The sequence below is a fragment of the Hippoglossus stenolepis genome, chromosome 6 (genome assembly GCF_022539355.2).
Source record: "Hippoglossus stenolepis isolate QCI-W04-F060 chromosome 6, HSTE1.2, whole genome shotgun sequence".
In the NCBI taxonomy this organism is placed as follows: Eukaryota; Metazoa; Chordata; class Actinopteri; order Pleuronectiformes; family Pleuronectidae; genus Hippoglossus; species Hippoglossus stenolepis.
The window spans coordinates 5,259,671-5,282,255 of NC_061488.1; the positions used below are offsets into that span (position 1 = coordinate 5,259,671).

General features: G+C 41.1%; 4 protein-coding genes across 6 annotated transcripts in view; 2 read left to right on the forward strand and 2 right to left on the reverse strand.

The window, feature by feature from the left end:
* Positions 1-279: 279 nt before the first annotated feature.
* Positions 280-4,434, reverse strand: timm17b (translocase of inner mitochondrial membrane 17 homolog B (yeast)). Its single transcript, XM_035159183.2, has 6 exons — positions 4,334-4,434; positions 3,217-3,316; positions 3,071-3,134; positions 2,547-2,675; positions 2,348-2,458; positions 280-1,861 (listed from the first exon to the last, which is right to left on the reverse strand). Exons 1-6 carry the CDS (start codon positions 4,357-4,359, stop codon positions 1,785-1,787), a joined length of 507 nt encoding a protein of 168 aa, XP_035015074.1. The 5' UTR covers positions 4,360-4,434; the 3' UTR covers positions 280-1,784.
* pqbp1 (polyglutamine binding protein 1) lies at positions 4,361-8,708 on the forward strand. 3 transcript variants are annotated; one of them, XM_035159180.1, is made up of 8 exons: positions 4,361-4,473; positions 5,742-5,809; positions 5,906-6,017; positions 6,515-6,615; positions 7,336-7,374; positions 7,488-7,658; positions 7,746-7,803; positions 8,316-8,708. In XM_035159180.1, exons 2-8 carry the CDS (start codon positions 5,743-5,745, stop codon positions 8,464-8,466), a joined length of 699 nt encoding a protein of 232 aa, XP_035015071.1. In that variant the 5' UTR covers positions 4,361-4,473; position 5,742; the 3' UTR covers positions 8,467-8,708. The 3 variants fall into 3 exon arrangements, with proteins under 3 accessions (XP_035015071.1, XP_035015072.1, XP_035015073.1); XM_035159181.1 differs by having other exon boundaries at positions 7,363-7,374; XM_035159182.1 differs by lacking the exon at positions 7,336-7,374.
* An 11-nt stretch (positions 8,709-8,719) lies between these two features.
* gpkow (G patch domain and KOW motifs) lies at positions 8,720-15,079 on the reverse strand. The gene is made up of 11 exons (XM_035159179.2): positions 14,864-15,079; positions 14,115-14,284; positions 12,976-13,121; positions 11,816-11,922; positions 11,324-11,528; positions 11,055-11,187; positions 9,996-10,185; positions 9,785-9,905; positions 9,623-9,692; positions 9,070-9,155; positions 8,720-8,965 (listed from the first exon to the last, which is right to left on the reverse strand). The coding sequence occupies exons 1-11, from the start codon at positions 15,046-15,048 to the stop codon at positions 8,840-8,842; spliced, it is 1,539 nt and encodes a 512-aa protein (XP_035015070.2). The 5' UTR covers positions 15,049-15,079; the 3' UTR covers positions 8,720-8,839.
* Positions 15,080-17,342: 2,263 nt separating this feature from the next.
* LOC118111674 (membrane-associated guanylate kinase, WW and PDZ domain-containing protein 1) overlaps positions 17,343-22,585 on the forward strand; it is a 36,075-nt gene continuing 30,832 nt past the window's right edge. Inside the window, exon 1 of the mRNA XM_035160481.2 lies at positions 17,343-17,548. Within this exon, the coding sequence (XP_035016372.2) occupies positions 17,466-17,548 (83 nt within the window). The 5' untranslated portion in view covers positions 17,343-17,465. The remainder of the gene's footprint in view (positions 17,549-22,585) is intronic.

Below are 22,585 nucleotides of genomic sequence, written 5' to 3' on the forward strand. Positions count from 1 at the left end.
CAAATAGGAAGAGAAGAGAATATTAAGAAGTTCAGGAAAAGGATGGAAATGATAGATTGAGTTACAGAAAACACTTTCAGGGATTTCTGACAGAAGCAGCAGGGTGCACTACCAGGGGAGAGGAAACCAGGGGGCGCAGTTCCACAGCAAATAACCACAGATGAGATTGAGCCCGAGTGCATGAACAGTAGATACTGTGCATTATCATTCACCTGTGCACAACTTTAAGCTTTCAAAAGCCAGGACTGTGACAAATAAAGAAAACAACAAATCAAAACCTTCAAGAATATTTGATGCCTTTATTGTTAGTATCAACTTCTGCACGATAAATAAATTAACACGATACACAAAATAGAAATTCTCTCTATACATAGTTTGACAGTGAAACACTGGATTGTGCGGCCCCGTCTCCCTGCCGAGGCAGATGCTGCCACTTAAAGAGAGCAGAGAGATGGGGGGGGTTTAAAAAGTGCTTGATGGATAAAGCAGCGATCAAAGAGAAGACGGGTGCTTCATAAGAACCAAGGTGAACTGAGCCAGGGACTTGTTTCTAGCAACTCAGCAGTTTTCACAGACATGACTTGAACAAATCCATTCCAGTGTGTGAAGATAATATTTGCTCAAAGTTACAGAAGCTGCCGGTGGTGGAAAAGTGCAAACAAAAACAGGAATGGGGTTTTTTTTTAAGCTAAGACTCGACTTAAGCACACAAACGATTTAAAAACACTGTTTGCATTGATTGTCTCCGTTGATATATAATTAAAACTTTGACATAGACTCAAAGAAAACATGTGAGAACAAACTCAACTTTTCATGAGGCCCCATCTTCCTTTATTAAAATGTTTCTCTTAGGTCAATTGATCATTATTTGCAGTTTTTCTAAATAATCTGATTAATGCAATGATGTGGTAAAGTTTCATTTGGATGTGTTTGTGATGTTGCTGTGTTTTGTCGTTGTCTTGACTGAGCAATTAACCCAGAATCCAAACATAAATGTGTGTTCATAATGTTGATTGTGGTTTTATTTACTTATCTCTCTGCTTAGCTCGCCCTCTTCTTACCAGGGCAGATGTGGCTAAGTTGGTAAATGCCAGTCAATAGAATTAGAATTTTTTATTAGAATGATTTAGTTTAGTTTGATTTCCGATGGTTCATTTAGCATTTTGGTTGTCGTACATTATTTGTTAATAAACATCACATGTTCACAGGATCTGCTTCTTCAATATCCCTTTTGAAAAGTTTCAGTGCCAAACAACATCCTCCACCCCCTAAATGGGGTTTACTATAATACTAATATAGTACTAGAATACAATTCTCAATGGTAAAACCTCACTGAATAAATATGTTGTTTTTACTACTCACACACAACTACTTTTCTACTTATCAGCCATTTAACCTTTAAAGTTGAATAAATCTATGACAGTTCTAAAATCTTTGGATTCTTGTTCATCATATGTTCAAACTGATCAAACTGGTTCAGTATTTACATTTCAGAATTGCACATTGAACCCAAAGAGGTCACAGCAAAGTGACAACAACCCCTGATGCATTAAAATGTTGCATGAGATGCTGCAGGTGCAGACATGAGGTTTGTCAGAAGGATCCTCGCTCACTTAAACATTCACTTAAAACTAAAACTCACAGTACTTTGTTCCTGAGGTATAAAACCTGAAGTGCAACTACTTGACACCACTGTAGTGACCAGTATCTCCACCTGATACCTGCTGTAGTACCTCGGTGTCCCTGCTACTCTTTGGTGGGACTCCCTGTGTCCACAGCTGCTCTCATTCCTTAACGCTTCCTGACACTTGTGCTGCATCTTTTGGAGGCAACTGACTGGGGTCGTCTGCAAAGGGAACAGCTGCAGGAGAAGGAGAAAGAGGAAAACACAAACAAGTTGGTTTTGTCAGGTTCAGGTTTCTATGGTGGCACATTGTCTTCCATGATATATATATATATAAAGTATGTGTCTCCACACCTACCATGTCAGTGTCTCCTGCTGAATTAATCTTTTGATGTGCTAACCTTTTCTCAGGCTGCTACATCCACTTCTCCAGTTATTGATTTCCATCATTTCACAGAAAAGTCTCAGAGAAAATGTTTAACCTTTTTCATTCAGTGTGTGTGTGTGTGTGTGTGTGCGAGTAGATTCCGACCTTGACAGCGCATCACAATTAGATTCGCTTGTATTTCATGTACGTGGTAAACCGTGCAATTTTTTTTTCATCACAAGAAGTTTGCAAATTTATGATATTATTAACGTATCATAAATGAGAAATTAAATTAAACATTGTCAGCTAACTGTGGTCATTAATTGGCTTTTTAAAATTACTTCAGCTTCACTTACGATTCTGAAACTGCTGCGCTGTGTATCTGGTGAGGAGGATCCCAAAACCCTCAATGAGAGCCAGCAAAATCCCCCCCATCATGGCAGAGCCCATCATGGCTAAGGGCCCACCTGGAGACAAAAACACAAAAGGTGGTATCACTGAGGTGGTGTCAAGCTCACTGGTAAGATCAGTACGACTGTATGGGCTTGTTCTTACTGCGCGCTGCCAGGATAGCTCCAGTCAGCGCTCCGCTTGTTATAGAGTTCCACGGGTCTTCTTTCCCTCTGACACGAACCAGACCACAGTCAATTGTGGAGAAGAGACCCCCCCACACAGCAAAGCTCCCTGTAGAACCACCAAAAACAAACCTGTGAGTAGAGGAAGTATTTAGACTGCCTCATTTATGCACACTTCATTGTGTGAATGGATACAATTTCCATAACTAAAGCAAACAGGCTGAACTTGGGGTGCAACAGGAAAGGGTCTGAAAACCTTTGTAAATTAGAGATTCAGTTTTTGATTCTTAATAAATTGATATTTTTGCTTTTTGTCATTTCAGTTTATTGGGTGTAGATTAATGGCCAAAATGGCAATGTTATCATATTAAATTAAATCTACAGTATAGTAGACTTAAGTGTGTAAATAGTGAATGCTTCTGAATACTTGCTGAAGCTGCTGTTTTAGGTTCTAATGTAAAGTTAACATTTAATCAGCGCTGCTACAACAAACCACCTCCTCACCTCCAATCTGTGGAGCTCGTACTCTCACTGCGTTGGTGCTGCCTCTCAGTCGGTGTGCGACACCCTGAAACATTAGAGCACTGTTCAGTTCTGCCTTTGGAAACCTGGTGTGATTCAGAGAGCAAACAGTAATGTTCTGAACTCACAGCAGGGGCATTACGAAAGCCCTTGAGTGACTGGAACACCCCTCCACCGATTGCACCCATGGTGAAAGCGCCGCCGCAGTCGTCCACTATCCTCCACGGACTACAGGCAGGCATCAAGAGGAGAAAGGATGTTAATACAAGCATGAAAAGCATAAATACCTCCACTCTGTCATGTGGAATGTGTATTGTAATGTGGAATGTGTAAATGTAATCATACAACGATCAATGCTGAGTAATGTCTGCACAAAAAATTCTAATCTGGATTATTGCAGAGAGAAAAATTTATGTCATTACAGCTCAGTTCACTTTATGCTATCACAATGATTTGGATTATCAAGTCAATATCTGATTTGTTAACTGACAAACAAAATGTATGTCAATATTTTTGCTTAAGCCATTTTATGTACAGGTTTGTGTACAAAACTCTCAGAACACATTAACTGGTTTGTCTACACATTTATAAATCTCAGTACACATATACTGGTTTGTGTTCACATCTATAATTCACTTGTATAACTCTCTGTACACATTAACACATTAGTATATGCAGCCACAGGTATATGTACACATTATTAAATCTCAGTACACATGTACATGTGTGTGTAAACATGTATAACTCTCTGTAGACATGTACAGGTTTGAGAACACAATTATAAGTGTCTATACACATTTATAAATATCTGTGTACATTTCTACATCACAATCAACTTTCACATATCATCACACAACACATTTACAGATTTTTAATACACATGAAACTACACATCGAGCTACAGGTTCAAAGCTCCACACACATTTGTTAATGAAATGTCTATAATAACAGTCCCATAGCAATATAAGTAACATGTAAATTACAGTGTTTGGCGTATTTTAATTCTGTTTACCACACTGTCGCCATAGTTACATTAAATACTGCTGGATCTTACAGTTGTTCCTCTGTGGACACACTGACCCCAGCTTCATCTCCTGCACTAAGCTAACATGCTAACAGGCTAGCTCAAAGGGACAGGGCCTCTCTAATCACACTGACTCCAGTTAAAGTTATTAAAAACACACAAACAGAGTCCGAGGCTCGGTGTTTCTGATCAATCAGGGAAATGAACGGTGTTAATCTCACCAGGGCTCGCGGGCATATTCCTCCATGTTTGTTGTCGTCGTCAAGAGAGCTGCGTGACGTCATCGCAGCGCGCCGCACGGACCTGCTGTTGTGGTTGAAGTCGCGTTGTCCACTCGTTGGATCTTATTTTCCTGAATCAGGTAAAGAGAAAAGCTTTTAAATCATTTTTATCACGTAGAAAATGTGCGTTTGTTGTTTGGGTGTTTTCTGCCGGACACACACGTGTGTTTGCCGGTTTCTTTTTTCAGCTGTGTGCACCGAGTCATCGAGTCTGATGCAGTTTGGTTCAATTAAACCTCACATGTCTCACAGATCTACCTTTTTTTGTTAAAATCCTTTGTTGTTCAAACTCAAAACTCGAGCAGGTGGAATTGACGTTGATTAAAAGTCTAAACAATCAGACACGTTTCACCAGGAGACACAGAGACACAGAAGCAGCAGCATGGGGGAGAGGAGGCTGAAAGGAGCTTCTGGTCCACAGCTTCAGGGGGAAGCTGCTGGTTTATCTGACATTAAAACCACATCAGGCGAAGTGCAGGTCTAAAAAACTCCTGCTACGATCCCAGAGGACCCTAACCCAGCTTCACACTCTGCATAACACGTTTTATGTTTTGGAAAATCTCTGTGAAAATGCACAGAAACGCTTCAATACCACAGTTCAGTCCAGTCTAGACACTGTTTTGTTTAACCAACAGCACAAAAGATGTGTTTAAAAACTGTAAATGTAAAAACCTGGGGCCACAAAAGTTCCTTAAGTTTACTAATTTTGTCTGAATAATGCTGTATGATATTCAATTTACTGTCAATATGACAAACTAGAATGGGACTCACAGAGCTCATACCTCCGCCAAAGCCCAACAGGGTCCTTATGAAACCACATTTAAATTCACCTGATCTGAAGTTTTATTTGCATCTGCACCAAATTGCACAAACTCATCATTCCCCTAAACATGCCTGAGATTATTCATCAAGATCCATCACTTGTTATCTGGGAAAATCCACAAACTGTAGAAAAAACATCTCACCATGTTAGAGAAAGTGAAATTCTGATCTGGATCCGCACCAAATTTAATGTGTTGTGTGGAAATCGGTTCAGTACTTTTCGTGTAATCTTGCTAACAAATAAATGCTGATGAAAACTCCTTGTGGGTGGAGGTAAAAATCATATATTTATTATAAATAAATAAAAATACTAGCTGGAGATACAAGCATATAGTATTTGGCTGTATAATTAATACTTGGTACAATCAGCTGAAAATAAAGTTTACTGTCAGTCCAATATCATTCTTACATTCACTATTGCGCTCATGTACTAACTGTATATATATATTTTTTAAAAAGCCAGTAGATAAAATCTCCCAGTGCTCGTTGCCTCATGACTCAATCTCCCCCCCCCCCTGTGTTTCAGGATGCCTCTACCTGCGGCACTGCTGGCCCGCTTGGCCAAGAGAGGGATTGTGAGACAGTCGGATCAAGGTACCAGGAAACCTCTTCTCGCCCTTCAGTCATTTCTTTCACATGCTTCATACATTTTTGTGTCTTATAATAACTTTTATCCTCTTATTCCACCAGAGGTAGATGAGGAGATTATTGCTGAAGATTACGATGACAACAACGTAGATTACGAAGCCAGCCGAGTAGAGAATCTTCCTCCGAACTGGTACAAAGTGTTTGACACTGCTTGGTATGTAAACTTCATTTCTACAATATAGGTTTTTACTGTCAGTCAATACATTTAAAAAGCTAACATTTTTCCTTTGTAACAGTTTCAAAAGATTGAAGTCCAATAATATCTGTCACTGCTCAGGTGTTTTTATTATGGGGTTAAACACAGCAGATTTATTTTACTATGCAGAAACTTCAACCTGTTACTGTTTATGTTAAAAGAAACAGGATAAAACAACATTTACATTCGCAGACTTTAAAAACGTTTTGAGCTATTTCATGGTTATGTTAGCTTTGACACTCTGCAGCTATATATGCGTTTATGATTTTATAGTTTAGTATTGTGGGAAATAAGATTCTGTTTTATGATTATACTATTATTACACGTGACAGTTTATTTTAACCATCGAATAAATTCAATCAATCATTTTCTAACTTATTAACATGAATCAGGTCATTCATGACTTTCTGGCTGCAAACTCATGTGTTGTTTTTATTTTTACTTCACACCTACAGTGGTCTTCCTTATTACTGGAATGTGGAGACAGATTTGGTGGCCTGGCTGTCCCCAAATGACCCAACTGCAGTGGTATCAAAGGCTGCCAAGAAGATAAGAGGTATGACATTATAAAGCCTCTGCACTCTGCTAAGATGACGTAGGTGAGGATGACGACTTCGAGTATATCCAGCCGCAGCAGGGGCACACAGGAAGTTTATCTTCCAGATGTGGTTAAAGTGAGGGGTGGGGTCGGGAGGGAGGGAGGGAGGGAGGGAGGGATTCAGACTCACCTTCACCATACAAATATGATCATGTCAGCTTTACTGACATTTTGGCTGTCAAGATTGACACAGAGTAAGCTGGTTGTAATTGGTTAAAACACAGGAAACCTGGGGGGGGGTGCTGGTGCATGTGAATGAGGGGATGGCTCTGAAACACTGTTGAGTCTTCTCTGTGCCACGGGACCGACTCAACTGAGATGTGATGACTCTGGAGACTTGTCCGCACTCTCACAAATTAATTTTGGCACCATGTAAATTGATGTGGTTGGACAGGTCAAGGGCAGTAATTCATTCACGGAGGAGCAAATACAATGCAGAGTATTTACTCTTTGCTTGGGTGAGGGTAGGAGCTGCTTTAAAGTATGTTAGGTCCGTTTAAATGTTCTGTAGGTTATGTGAAGTCCAGCAGATTTATATTGGCACAGCCTGATAGCCTCTGCGGGGTCCAGTAAAATGTCAAAGGGTCATTTACCATGAATGCTGGGCCTCCATAGGAATGTTCACCCAACTGTAAAACTGTTTATTGATCTATAAGTTAATCTGATTAATGATCCTAGTTGATGTCCTGTCACCTGAGACATCAGAAATCATTGCAGGTATGATAATTTTTGCAAGTAATCTCAGAATGCAGTTTGTTTTCTGCCAAACTTTGGCAATAGTTTATTGAGTGACAGCTGGCTTTTATTAAATCTTTTTTGTCTTTGTCTAGTTGAGGGAGGAGAAGAAAGAATCGAGAGGCAGTTCGAGAAGCTAGATAGAGAGCGAGAGCGGGAAAGAGAACGGGAAAGAGAGCGAGAGCGCGAAAGGGATGACGCGAGGGACAGAGACAGAAGAAAGCCGAGGAGGGAAGACGTCGCACCGTACAACAAGAACAAAAGAGGTAACGTTTACATCCGGTATATACTACACAAGCATTTTCAAACCAATGTTTTATATGAATGGAGGTAACAGTCAATTTTTCTCTTAGGTAGAAAAGATGATGAGATGGACCCCATGGATCCAAGTGCTTATTCTGATGCTCCAAGGTATTTACACCACAGTAATTACAGTCATGAAAAGGTCACTCCACCATGCTGTGGATTAAACTCACACATACTTTTTCTGTTATATAGTTTTTAATTATCTAATGTACAGTTACAACGTAGAAAGCTTCATTCAGAGGACACAAGATTTATGAGCAGGTGTAACAATGTCATATGGATTCAGCTTGAAAAATCAGTGGCTCCTACAGTTCCCATAGATAAACATAATTCATGTTTTCATTTAATAAACTCTTGTCTTTCAAACACCACACCTCCTTATTTTTACTGCTTTTGGTTATAAATAAGCACAAATCTCCAAAATCAAATCAATGACATCAGGGTTATTTTCACAAACTTGACAAAGCTCCCCCAGAGACACAGAAGACATCGTTCCCACCATCGGCGTCAAACTAATCACGTCCATTAAACTCTTATTGTTGGAGTGACCCTTTAGAAGACATGATCATAACATATCAAGTCAAACTGTTTATTACAACAAACATTCCTCTCCACAGGGGGTCGTGGTCCACTGGGCTGCCCAAGCGTAATGAAGCAAAGACGGGTGCGGACACCACGGCGGCAGGGCCCTTGTTCCAGCAGCGGCCGTACCCGAGTCCAGGAGCCGTGCTTCGGGCTAACGCAGCCAACAAAATACCCAAGGAATGAGCTTCTGGCCCAGGACGAGGACGCAGCTCTTCTTTGCATTAATGACTGACAGCTTTTCATTAAGTTTTCTTTCCATTGTGAAATAAGTGAACGTGTCGGAAACTGGAGTTTAGTGTAACAGCGGTGAATTTATACTTTTGTCGAGCAGTTGTAAATATGTTTTTATATCACCTGAAGATTGCCCCTTGTTATTAGAACTATTGGGCATCATTTGCTAATAAATCTAAAGATGACTGTGAAAATGACTCATTGCTGCTTTTGAATTTGTTTTATTACAACGTTGCATTAAAAGGATTGACATTTTTCTGAATATTTCAAAAGTCCACATTTAGGGAGACGAAAAAGAAATGATATTTGAATAAAAGTCAGTCGATCATTGGTCGGTTGCTCCTACATAATGACACATGGAATCATAGTCCAGTGTGAACACCTTCTCGTTTCGATCGAGCTGAACTATTGCTCTGCACTTGTTCTTGTCCCGTTGGAGGATTCGTCCGACCTGAACAGACAAACGTAAACACAGCCATTAGAAAAAATGAATCACATTCACATCATTAAACCAGTGCGCTGCAGGAAAGATGATCCAGAAGATCCATTGCTCACCTGACCCCTGTGTTCACCCAGTACGACCATTATAGAATCATCGTCCCTTTTTGGGACAATGGTTTCCAGCATGTCCTGCTTCACATCTGTTGGATGAAGAGACAGAATGTGATTCACCTCAGAATTTATATGGTCCCGGGCACCAAAGAACATTTCTAAAGCTCTCTAATGATTATTCTTTAGAGAGGTAAGGTTATTGTAATTTTACTCTTCATGACAAAGCAAATAAAAAAAGCATCATATGTCTACTTTAAAGTCCTAAAATCCTCCATCGAACCTGGACGTGAAAACCACAATCTGTGTAGTCCTCACATTAGCACTACTGCCTCAGCTTTGATCAAAGAGGAACAGCAAACAGCTACGAGCAGACGGAAGTACCTGGCTCCAGGCTTGTCACTGTAACACCTTAGTTTGCCAGATGTAATGTGAAAATTAACACAATTTGCACATCACAGTTCTTGTACAATTCTAATTAGCAGATAAAAAGTCACTGGGGGGAGAGGGAAAACTGGAACTAACACCAGGAGAGGCTGAGATGGAACTAATGACTCACCGTCTAGCAGTCTACCCTCTTCAGTTCGACACACACAGGTGGTGGGTGTCAGGACATCCTCCACACACATCTGGAAGAAAACAACACTGGTGTTAAAACAGAAACACAACATTTGTCATGATTAAAACTGGGATATTCTGTGACTGGTCTGCCCTCTAGTACCTTTGAGTTGTAGTACCTGCCCCCTTTGAAAGTTTTGTCTATAAAGCGAACTTTCAAGTCTCTCTGGAGCCAGGAGCGGGGAGCAGGTGGCCGCCTCGCTTCTTTAGAGGAAGGCTTCTCTCTGGAGAGAGGAAAAACAAATGTGCAGTAAGTTCACTCCAAGAAAACATTGACCAAGATATTGAAATTCAAAGATTAAGTGCAAATGTACCTGTCTTGACTTGATTCTGTGTGTTTCCTCTTCCTGTCATCTTTTCCTCCATCTTTCTCTGAAGACTTGTGTTTTACCTCGTCACCACTACTTCGCTTGTCTTTCTCCTCCCGTCTCTCTCGCTCTTTCTCCTTCTCCTTCTCCTTCTCTTTCTCCTTCTCCTTCTCCTTGTGAGCTTTGCTGAGGTGACCTGGTCAGAGGATAAACAGTGTTACCAGTATGACATTAAGTAAAATGTGCAAACTTGTTATTCTTGGTGTGGGAAGAAAATCAACAGTGCCACTTGAGGATAACCCTGTTTAACGCAGTCAATCATTTCATTAAAGATTAATCTGCCACTTATTTTCTCAGTTAAGTGTTTGTTCTATAAATAGTAGAAAATTAGCATCACAGATTCCCAAAGCTCAGAGGATGAGATATTGAAGAAGCTTTGTTTGAACAACAGTCCCAAACTTCAAAATACTAAATTTACTAACATAGAACAAAGGAACATTACATATCTAGCAAACATTCATGTTTACTTTAAGAAGAGCAAATCCCTTTTTCTTTTCTTGCATTTTATCTTTAATTATTCCGTTTTTCTGCGAGTGTGAGAAATCTGCAGTAGCTCTTATAATGCTGTTAACTTCCATTATCAGAGAAATAACTAAGAAATGTGAGAAATCATAATTTAACTAACACTGAATTAAGTAAAATAATTAATCCATTATCATAATTGTTGATTAATTTTCTGTTGTCAAATAATCAATATATAATCCATCTTTACACAAGACAGCAGCCTCCTCCAGAACTCAACCGGACACTTCACACATATGATAATTTAAGTAAAATATGGCAACAAAAAACCTTACATTTGTTACTAGTCATTTATGTTTAAGAACCTTCATATAGTCAACTAGTTCATACATAATAAAAAAAACATACATTACAATAAGATACAAAGAAACATGGGCTGATTATGTCAAAGTGGACATGAGATATTTTCTAATTTAGCACCAATGATCACAAAATCAAAGTCCATTAGAATCGAGAGCTGTTTTAATTAATGATGTTACTCACTCAGGTCTTTGCTGTATTTGTCGTATTCCTTACGCTCAATCAGTTTAAGAGCGTGCTGGCTGATTGTCGCAGTCTTGCCACCAATAGCCAGCTTCACCACAGCTCGAGCGTTTTCTGGATCAATGCCTTCAATCTGCAGCACATGAGAAATAGTTACGAAAGAAGTCAGAGAAAACCATATAAAGAAATAAGAAGTAGTGATGCAATATCTTTCTTCTGTTTCTGGGGATGAGTGTTGAGAGGCAACAGACATTTTAGATTCACCGTACCTTCCCATACAGGTCCTTATGTGCCCCTGACACCACCAGCACACAGCCCCCGGGACCCATCACTAGTTCCTCCTCCTTCTCCCGCTCCTCGCCTGGCTTGGGGGGTCGCTTATGTCTGGTGGGCTCCAGATCCTTTATCTCTGAACGATCTGCACCAAGACCCAAACCTCTCAGACGCAGCTGGGGTTCGATTGGCTTCACATCCCTGTGGCAGACGGGAAACATCAGCATTCAAACAATATACAGGGTTCCAGCTCATGTGTAGGATGTGAAGGAGGTTAAAGTGGGAAACAGCTTTAGTTTAGAGGGTGAAATTAAGATGATGAAACATGAAAGATCCAATGAACCAAAATTATATAAATATGTGAGAAGTAGCAAATCCTCATATTTGAGAAGCTTAAGCTAGTTTTATAACTCCGCAGTGGTGCACATTGATGGTTATGTTAAATTAAGAGAGGTGGTGACAAAGCAGGGGGTCAGTTTGTTACTTACTGTTTGAAGGTGCGTCCAATGCCTTCCTCTTTTTTCCATCCCATCCCCTTCAGCATGGCGATTCCATAAGCCCCAACAGGAATGCTCTCATAGTCTGCCTCAGTTGACTGACGGACAAAAACATTAACATAAGATATTCAATTGTATATTTGTAATTAAACTTGTGTAATATCCGAGTTATGAAACACCAAAAACTGTCGTTGGCATAGAAGCAGTTTGTGATGTTGGCCTTACTCAGCCTTTTGGCTTCAGGCTGTCAGACTCAGCTCAGGCTGATCAAAGTGACCAGGCAGCAATCCTCATCAGAGCAGTGGCTCTGCTCATCTCTCTCTGCTGACGGCTTCCCCTCTGAGGGAAGCTGAGAGGCCACTGTCGCAGGCTAGACTGCATTAAAATGAGCCGGGGGCCAGAGTGAGGAGGTTTCCCCTGACTCCCATGTTCTGACAGGCTCATCTACAGTGAGTGAGAGCAGACATGGGATGACAGTGACGAGGCGTGAGAGGCCTCTGATGAGAGGCACCAGAAAGAAGTACGATTGGTTGCCTGCATGTCTCTGGGGAGAATGCTGACGCCTGTCTGCCACCAAGGCCTTACTTGACTGAAAAAAGTCCTCTGTACCCTCACATATGCACACAAGTGTGAATGCACACAGGGCATCGTTGTTCTCAGTTGTACTTCACACACTCAAATTACAATATCTGACTCAAAGTAGCCCATCTACCATTTTATAAGTGGCTTGGCCTCCCTGCTCAAATAAATATTACCATTGCATTTGAGCAAGGGAGAAGAAAGATTACTAAATTCAACCAATATGCATGTCCCTGGTGTGGAGGTAAGTGTACTTGTATGATAACATGATATAAACATAGTACAACAGAATAAAAGTTCTACCTTAAAAACGAAAACACTTAACGATAATTCATTGGACACTTGATTCACTTCATCTATCTGATCGAATGAATAAATGTGACCTTGCTTTTTTATATTTATATATTTTTTCTATTCCAATTGAGACAATTAATCCTCTGATTCCGCTTCAAATGTCTCTAAAAAAAAAAAAGGTGTCTCAACACTGCAGAACACAAGAATCTTTACTGGTCCAACGACTGAACGAGAACCAACTCGACTGCAGATTGGAGAAAATATCTGTTGGTACTTACGGATTCAGGCCGCAGATCCACCGCTATGTGGTCTCCATCCTCAAAGCCCTCGGGCACTTTGTTTTGCATCAACAAGGGGATGCGGAGATTCGGGTCAGTTTGTGTCTGGGGGCCATTCTCCCACTGCTCAAGCTGCTTCCGTGAATCTACAAATTCAAAGAGGTATGAGGGAGCATTGTTAAGAGAGCTACTAGGACAAACAAGCACACAACTAAAACATCCAACCACGCCTTACATGCATTGCTGTATGAAAACGTTTGAGCACAACTACATATTCAATTGATCTTTAAGTCATTTCGAGTCATAATTTATATAGCACCTTTAAAACAACCACCGTTGACCAAAGTGCTGAACAGGCTTTAAACAGAAATAAGTCGGTAAAAAGTAGAATAACAGAATAAATGGAAAATGCAAAAGCAAAACAAAGGTAAACATCATGAACCACTTAGTATTAAAATATTGCACAGATAAAATCAAGGATCTTAAACTTAACTCGATTATAAAGCCAGCGAGAAGACGTGGGTCTTAAGCAATGATTTAAATGTTTCTAGGGTCTGAGCGGTTCTGATAGGAAAAGGTAAACTGCTCCAGAGAATAGGGGCAAAAATATAATATAATTCAAGTGTTGATGCACTGGGACCTGTTCTTCCTGCCTTCAAAATACATATTTCAAATGATGTGACACACAAAAGTGAGGGCACTCTACTACGTCAGTACTTGGTCAAAACACTATTTGTAGCCATTTAGGAATTGTTCTGATCTTGACCCAGGAAGCTTCACCCACTCTTCCTGTAGATCACTTCAAGTAACCCAAAAGCATTATATTTGAACAGTTAGGGGAACACGATGTCACCAAGCCTTTCTACTATTTATTGTTGTTTCAATAAGACAGTAATATATTTTAAATGTCTATTTTTGTTTCAGACTGCTTGATATTCAATACGCCTACTCACATATTCTACCACTTGACTGTTTTGTGTGATACAAGGATGCCTAAATTTCCCCTCGTGATCAATAAGGTAAATCTAAAAATGTAATTTGATTGATTGATTGAGTTGCAGATGATGCATTTTTCTCCATTCTCTCCAATAACTTAACACATTTGTAACGTGCCCGGCAGAAACCGAACATCAGCATACCCTCGATGAGTTCTTTGACAGCCAGAGACTCCACAGAGTCTTTCTCCCCGCTTGTCTCCTGTGTTTTGCCTCCGCTCTCCTCGCTCTGTCCCGCTCGGTCCGGCCTGTGCCAGCGGTTCTTCTGGATCAGGGGGATGATGAGCTCCTTGGGTTTCTCTGTTGGTTTTGAACTGCAACGACAGCGACAAGTTAGACAGCTAAAATAACACGAGGGTTCAATGTGGGTCACTCTTAATGTGAAGGAGCAACAGGATGGAGACGTATCACTTCCTGAGCAGCACTTCTCCACACTGGTCATCTACAGCAACAACACACACTTCCTGCTTGTCACGGTCATGTGACTGAACTAACCAATAAGACGCCAGAAAGGCCTCAGACTAAAGTAAATTTAGAAAGAACCACAGAGGCAGATTCAACACATCAGTACATCTGTTCTTACGATGCTAATGTAAATATTGAAATGTATAAATAGGGATATAACTTTTGTTAACATTATAATTTTTTTTTTTAGTAAATTGACATAAACATATGAATGAACTTAACTTTCAACCTCACACTAGCATCCACTCCGCTTCACGAACAATAGATTTGCATACGCTGAATGTCGCACGTACGTATATTAACCAACAACACTAATTGTTATTAATATAGTTAATTCTTACTCATATCGGCAGGGAAACGTCACAGATACGTTAAAGCTAGCATCAAAACTAGCTAAACGTCACCTAGCATTAGCATACGAAGCCTACCTTTGTAGTTCGTTTCTATCGACTCCGGTGAGAAAGTCTTTGTCTTCTTTGCTGGTCAACGCTTCGGCGGCAGGAACTTTAAATTTATTGAATGTTTTAGTGAAACCAAACGACACCGAGGCTGTTTTCTTCTCCCCCTGCTCCTCAGCGGCAGCGGCGCTTGTGTCTTCCCAGTGCGACGCCATGTTTGTTTGGTAAGCGACAAGGGAGAGGGAGAGAAAGGCATTCTGGGAGTTGTGGTTATCTTTCCCCCGCTTTTGATTCGCCCCGCCCCCCCTCCCCCCGGGTCGCGAGTGACTACAACTCCCGTCATGCGTCAGAAATTAAAGCTACAACCTGTGGATTAGAGATGTTTGATAAAGATCATTTTATTTTAATGAACAGTGAAGAGACCAACAACACATAGAGTTTAAATATACAAATATATATTCTTAAATACTAGTTAAGAAGTATTTAAAAAAATGTTGACAGATATTTACACATACATGGAAATGATATGCATGTCATTGATAATAATCTGTGAACTAAAGTGTTTTGAATTTCCTATTCATAATGTATTGTAAGGTGATTGACAGCTAATATTATAGATTTGTAATAATTGTATAAAATGTATTGGTGATTATATTCGACTTAACTTTTTATTATTTTATTTTCAGGAATCTTGCACGATTTCATTCATCTACTCTTTTAAAAGTATTTCTACTAATACTGTTTTTTTAAAAGGAGGGATATTATTAATAATAATAATACATTTTCATAAACAGTTTTTTAAAGAGTAGGCGAATGAAATTGTGCAAAACGCCTCAAAATAAATTGTAAAACTTTTTGTGTAATATATTCACCAATACATGTAAAATTATAACAATTTGATAATATTAGCTGTAATAAATCAATCACCTTACAATACCTATTATGACAAGAGAAATCAAAACATTTTAGTTCACAGATTAATATCAACGATAATTTCCATTTAGGTGTAAATATCTGTAAACAGTTTATTAATATTTACTTAAACCGGTTATTCGTATATTTAACCCGTTTGGTCTGTTCACTGTTCATTAGAATACAATTATGTTTATTAAATATCTATAATCCACACTCTGCTATCAGGTCATTGTAGCTTTAATTCCTGACTCATGACGGGAGTTGTAGTCTTTCGTGATCCAGGGAGTGAGTCAAAAGCAGGGAAAGAAAACCACAACTACCAGAATTCCTTTCTCCCTCTTCTGTCATTATTATTATTACTATCATTATTATTATTATCATTAATATCATTGGTGTGTCCTCACTGGTATGTATAACGTCCCTGAGGGTCAACGCTAAATGACATTTGCAGATAACACAACAACAATTAGAAAAACACAACCACATTAAAGGAGAAAAAAAAAAAAAAAGTTTAGTTTTCTGTAAAGACAATTGTGTAAAACATCTCTATGTTTTATAAAGTGTTTTTTTAATGTTGTGTTTTCCATATTGTGGGTGTGTTTCCTGCAAATCTCCTTGTGTTTTGACCCTCAGAGCCACCATAGCCATGTGAACAGGTGTAGCTGGAACACGTTTTCCCATAAAAGTTTGATCTAAACCAAACTGGAAGCATCACAACATCAATATCTGCCTCTGTGACCTTGCTGTAAGTGGATCTGTGCACATGAAGTGTAAAAAGAGACAGTTTGAATGTGATGCTGCCTCCTGAAGGAAAAGTGCTGCTGCAGGTGGAAGGGGCGGATACTTTTAACTCTTCTTATTCCCTCCCCTCTGCTGCCTCTTAACTTCTCAGGTTAAACCGCCTCTCTGGTCTTTAATCATTGTTTCCTGGGCGCTTAAGTGCATTTTTACGTGGAGCAACATTAACCCATATAACCACACTTTGGGTTTTTTTTCTCTCTTCCACCTGCTGGACAGACCAGAGGCTCTAATCTGATCCGCGGCTCTGCGCCCGGGAAGCACCGCGGCTGCAGTTCAATGACACCTCAGCCCCAGAGCGCAGCACTGACTCCGACGCTTCTCTCTCCTTATATCAGCTGTTATGATGGAACCACCGCATCATGCATCTGCCAGTAATTAACCTGCTCCGTCTACTGCACGAGGACCAGTCGGATCTGACGAGGAGAGAGAGAGAGAGAGAGAGAGAGAGAGAGAGAGAGAGAGAGAGAGAGAGAGAGCATGACGGTAAGACATTTTCTTCATGGGCAGAATCAAAGTGCAGGACTTTTGCCTTTTTGTTCTGCACAAGTTCCTCCGGATCATTCACTTGTGACATGGATCCATCCTCCTCCTCTGTTTGTGTTGCATTGCCCACAGCAGTGCAGCAGCTGCTACATTCATACGCGCTGTCAGATTTGTGTGTGTGTGTGTGTGTGAGTGTGTGTCTCTGTCTGTGTGTGTGTTCCCCCTCTCTCTCCTCTCCCTCTCTCTCTCTCTCTCCCTCTCTACAAGATCACCACAGCTCTCAGAGCATCACTGAGAGTCCAAATATCCCGTCAGCCGTGCGCATCCTCCCTGACTTTCTTTGGGATACCGTCTAATTCAATTCTTTTCCACATTCACACAACTCGTGATTATTTAACTACAGGCTTGTTTATTTGTCACCTCAGTCGGGTCAATGTATATAGACGCGTTCAAACGGATCCTCTTTGAAAGGCTGACCTGCTTGAAGAGAATGTGTGTGTGTCAGCGACAAGGCAGGTCAGTATCATCCCCAAATATGAGAAATGTGAGATTCTGTTTTGTGTAACCCAAGTATGTGTGTGTGTGTGTGTGTGTGTGTGTGTGTGTGTGTGTGTGTGTGTGTGTGTGTGTGTGTGTGTGTGTGTGTAAGAGAGTGATAAGACAGAGAGAGAGAGTGTGTGTGTGCATGTAAACCAGTCCCACGCTGTGTGAAGAATATTGTGATGATGCTGGCAGATCTTGGGGATAAGTGTCATTATGACAGATGAAGTTTACCTTCTTCAACAGCAGGTGTGTGATTGTGTGTGTGTGTGTGTGTGAAAAGTTTGCTTACACCCTTTTGTAAATCTGTGATTTTCTTTTTTCCGTCACTTTACCAATCTGCTGCTCTGTAAATTGCCTCGAGAGGTGTCATCTGAAAACCATGTTCGCTGCACCTGTGCCCATTTAGCCAGAAGAAACCCACTGACTTGCAGAATGTACTCTGTGTAGTTCAAAGCCAGGTGTGTGTGCATGCATGTGTGCAGGACCGTGCACGTGTGCCCCGCGGCTCTGTGTGTGAGTGTGTGCATGTGTGTGTGTTGTTGCTGTTTGTTTATGGGTGTGTCCCTGCTTGATACAGGCAGCTTGTTTGGAAGTGATGGATGTGCGACCCTGACACAACGCTGTGCATTGCTTTGGGTTTGTGGTGCAGTCAAGGTTACGCTGTTATTACGTGTCATTCATTGGCTGGACGAGAAGAAGAGACGTGTGGCGTTGGACTGTCCACACATGTTCTCCTCCTGCTCTGCTCCTCACACTCCTCCTTCTCAGTCCAAGTTTGAGCAGCCAGTAAGTGGAAATGCATGTCGAAGCAACTAACATGACTCCGCTGTCACCGTTAACAAGACAGGAGGAGGAAGTGAGGTGCATTTCTCCTCTGTCGTAGTAGCTCACGTCAGCGGGGATTTGCTGATTGTCTAATTATGTACCTCCTGTGTCCTTCAGCATCATGCATATTCATGCTGCTGTGTTAAGGTGTGGTGAAAACAAAGTGTGCATGTGTGTGTGGGCCCTGTGATGTGTGTTTACCCTTGACAGGGCAGGGCTACGCAGGAACACTCTCCCATCTGTGCTCCAAACCTTTGCTCCCAGCCCCTGCATTTGGATTCTGCAGTTGTAGCCGGCTCTATTCTTAGTTCTCAACAGTTCACGTGCAGTCTGATATAAAATTTCGACAACAACAAACGCCATGTCATGCACACGCCGGGACCCTCGCGCCCCTTCCTAGTTTTTTTACTCTGAGATTTAATTTGGACGGGATAAGCCGCTGTTAAGTGGTTAGACTCGGGCCTAGGTGGAAAATCAATAGCCAATCAATAACAATGTGTGGGGATATACGATTTACACAGTGCCATATTTGAAATGTCAAAAAGGCAATGAATCCATGTATCCTTGAGTCAGATCTGAGGTGGACAACCGGGATCAATATCAGGTGGTGAGACAGGCAGTAGGAGCAGCGGAGGGTCACCTTCACCCAGCCCTACTGAATCAGCAGTATCTCTCTTACACACACACACACACACACACACACACACACACACACACACACTCGCTCACAGACTTGAAGGCCTGCTTAGGTTACTAAACGTTGACCTCACAAAAATGTTCATTATAGTGAATTGAACCTCCCCTCCCCTTTCTTATGAATAATTCATTTTGTTATTATGATTTCCACCGTTCTTTCATTAGGTTACTGCAGCCTCCTCTGTGCTGATTCCACTTTTTTCCCCCCCTCCAATTTCCTTCGAGGCTGGCACCGGCTCTACTTTCTGTATCATCCACTTTTAATTTCCCTAATTTCTCCCCCTGCTTTTCTCATTTCTCTGCCCTGTACCCGCCACCATTGTTGAGGAGCTGATCTGCTCTGTTTAATTAAACTGCGCTCTCGTCCTGATGAGAGCTCATCTCTGATCGCAGCGAGGGGTGTAATGCATCGTGGCAGATTGAGTCAGAGGACCTGTTGTCACAGTGGTCGTCCGCACAGGAGCGGAGTGTACACAACACAACACGCCCCCTGCCTTGACCTTTTTGAGTGGGGGACGTCACTGAGCCAGTGTTATCCTCTCAGGTGAGAGTGTGTGTGTGTGTGTGAGTGTGTGTGTGTGTGTCACTCCAATGCCCAACACCGATGTAATCTTACATTAAGTCCGTCCGCATGCAGTCGCAACATGAGCCGCTTTAATAAAATCACACAATGGAATAGATTTTGGATTTACCGATGGCGTGCGGAGAATGCGAATGTGCTTTTCATTCCATATATTCTTAGCAGCTTTTCCATGTATTGATTTTTTTTTTATTGAGTTTCTAAGGGAGGGAAATGTTTTCCGTGCATGTTTATGCTTCTTTTTTTTCTTTTTTTCAAAACCACAAGCATTTAATCTTTTATTTTTTTTAAATCTGCCGCTGTTTGTCTGGTTTGTGATGATCACTCCCGTGCCCTAGATTTGAAAGTGAGTGAGCATCAGGAAGCTTTGGTCCACCCCCCCCCTGTCGCTCTCACGGTTTGGTGTAACCGTGCGGGGGGGAGAGGTCAGGGCACAGACATCAGACAAGACGGAGAAGTCGGAGCTGGAGAGAAAGCTCTTGTGCCTTTTTTGCGTCTGTCTGCCACTCCACCAGCCCATTGGCTCAGTTGAATTTAAGGTCACTGGTTATTTAAGATGCCTTACTTGGCTAAACTCCAACTCCACCCATGGGAAGATGCAGCGAGATTAGGAGCAAAGTGCTTCACTGCAGGTTCTGGTGAAGAGAGGAGCTCAGTGTTCGAGGTGATGAGTTCAGCCTCAGGGTTAGTTTTCATCATCTTTGTAACTAGAGGAGCAACTTAGACCAAGTCTAAGTTTCATTATGTAATTTTGGTGGGAATATGTTGGTTCTTTTTCTTAGAGTCAATTTAACATATTTGGCTTTTGGACTGTTGGGCGGACAGAAAACGACAAATGAAGACCTCATATTTTAAAGATGCCATCTTGTTATCAGCATAATATATGGGCTGATGATTAATAGATGCATCATACTCAGTGATAATGAAAATAATAATTATTTGCAGCCCAGTGTGATACTTTCCTATCAAATGATGTGTGCTGCTTAAAGTTTCACCAGTGATTATGCAACGATGAGTTTAAAATATTAGATTTAAAATGTACAATTTCTTGGTATTGTTTACTGCTGTTTCTAAGATTTATATTTTTTTTTAATCAGCATTAAATAATCTTAGCAAAAGATAAGAATTGTGAAAAACACCTCACGTTCTATGAGCTGACACATCTTGAAACTGCTTGTTTGGCCATAGGGCCACCACCTCAATATTCAATTGAGCAGTTCACAGGGATGTAAAGTCAGGAGCACGTCGTCACATTTGAGGAATTTGAAGCAGAAAGTATTTGGAACTGTTTCAGCTCTTTAATTCAGCCACTGTGTATTGATGATGCTCTCTTGGAGTTGACCAAATGTGCTGCTTCTGTGCATCCAGCAGTATGACGTGCAGTAACTGAGCATGCATAAAAATACCAAATAAACTTTGCATAAATTCATCGAGCATTCTGCCTGAGCTTGAATGGGCTAATTTCATTATTGTCGGCCTCATTTAGAGCGGAAACAGATCCACAGAGCGAACGTGGCTCCGCCGATTCAAACCAACAGAAGCTTTTATAAGGCAGAACTACTCGGCTGCTCGTGTAGTGCAGAGACGCTGCTCAGTGGCACGATCATTTACAAGCACACAATCAGAGCTGAGAGTATCACAGTTAGATTAGATCTCACGGCAAAAGCTGATTGTGTTAAAAGTTTCTGTGTCTTTGCAGAAGTTTGACTAACTCCGCCGTAGTCAAAGCCGATTATGTCAGGGAGTGATCCTCCAACTGAGAGACTGGCTTTGATGGGGATGAGGGCCGGCATCTCGATAGACATCAGGAACATGGGGAGAATCACGCAGGCTGACACTCACTGCTCTCGCCCATGTTATTGATACGGGAGGACGAGGCGTTAAAAGCTGCCAACACGTTTCGAGTCCCAGGCGAACACTTGTTTTGTCGATGAATTTCTTATTAATTGCTGTTTCGAATGGAAATATGTGCACTGCGGTCTTCAGCCCACTGCGTAAATCTGTCAAGACAACTTGTTCTTTTCTTTGCCTTTCCAGAGCCACTTTCCGCAGAGCAATTCAATTATTCACTCGTCCTAATTGATGTGTTTTGCTTACACCATTTTTCCTGAAGGTCTTTCAAGACGCTCTCCAGCCCAATGTCAAGTGCTATTCCCTCTTGTCCTTGATTCGTTGCTTCGAGTTGACTTTGAATTATTGAGCTTGATGGCAAAGCTCATCTGTGTAACTTTAATAAATTAGTGCCCTGGAGATCCAACCTGAAATAACGGCTTAGCTAATTTGCCCGGTAATGAAGATATTTCGCTCATGACTATAAGCTGCCAGGAGTAAAATGGCCTCAGCTTTTTTTGACCAATCACTGTGAAGAATTTAATTGCACAGGACCTGAAATTTTAGCTTTAGCACTACTGCACTATACGGTTTTATTACAGAGCAGAAATTGGATGTGAAGTTTGTTGAGATAAGACTTAAATTACAGTTTAATTCTCTGTAGTGGAAAAAAGGCATATTTCAAACAGGAAACACATTGTGGCGCAGCTGTTCGTACTATAAACCGAGACATAATAGCCCTGAGCATATGCTTTATGCTTTCTGATTAAACAGATGTAGTGTGCAAATGAAGAAATGACCTCTAAGAATAGCCTCCAAGTCGAGAGAGGATGTGTGTTTTTACCAGTGACAGATTGCTGTGGTTTGAAATTACACTGGGGGACCAGGGTTGCAAGCCTTAAAGATCCCGAGCAGGTTGCTGGTGCAGAGGAAGTCAGTGAAACAGGATCTGTGTCTGTCAGCTCTTTCCTGACCCGAAGGTCAGAAATCTCAATAGAGCATTCTTTTTATAGGGTTAGATATCCTTGAATCCGTATATCGTGTCCTCCTCTCTGTGTGATACTGTCGTTCATCTGGAG

Bases quoted from the DNA above. Each gene is read 5' to 3' on its own strand.
- timm17b (XM_035159183.2), bottom strand. From the start codon at position 4,359: ATGGAGGAATATGCCCGCGAGCCCTG. The intron at 2,676-3,070 runs GTGAGGAGGTGG...GTGGTTCTACAG, and splicing joins ACGAGCTCCACAGATTGGAG to GGAGCTTTGCTGTGTGGGGG. The intron at 1,862-2,347 runs GTAAGTGAAGCT...CTTCTCCTGCAG, and splicing joins AGCGCAGCAGTTTCAGAATC to CTGTTCCCTTTGCAGACGAC.
- pqbp1 (XM_035159180.1), top strand. From the start codon at position 5,743: ATGCCTCTACCTGCGGCACTGCTGGCCCGCTTGGCCAAGAGAGGGATT. The intron at 6,018-6,514 runs GTATGTAAACTT...TCACACCTACAG, and splicing joins AAAGTGTTTGACACTGCTTG to TGGTCTTCCTTATTACTGGA. The intron at 7,659-7,745 runs GTAACGTTTACA...TTTTTCTCTTAG, and splicing joins GTACAACAAGAACAAAAGAG to GTAGAAAAGATGATGAGATG.
- gpkow (XM_035159179.2), bottom strand. From the start codon at position 15,048: ATGGCGTCGCACTGGGAAGACACAAGCGCCGCTGCCGCTGAGGAGCAG. The intron at 14,285-14,863 runs GTAGGCTTCGTA...CTGTCGTTGCAG, and splicing joins GATAGAAACGAACTACAAAG to TTCAAAACCAACAGAGAAAC. The intron at 11,923-12,975 runs GTAAGTACCAAC...TTTGTCCGTCAG, and splicing joins TGGATCTGCGGCCTGAATCC to TCAACTGAGGCAGACTATGA.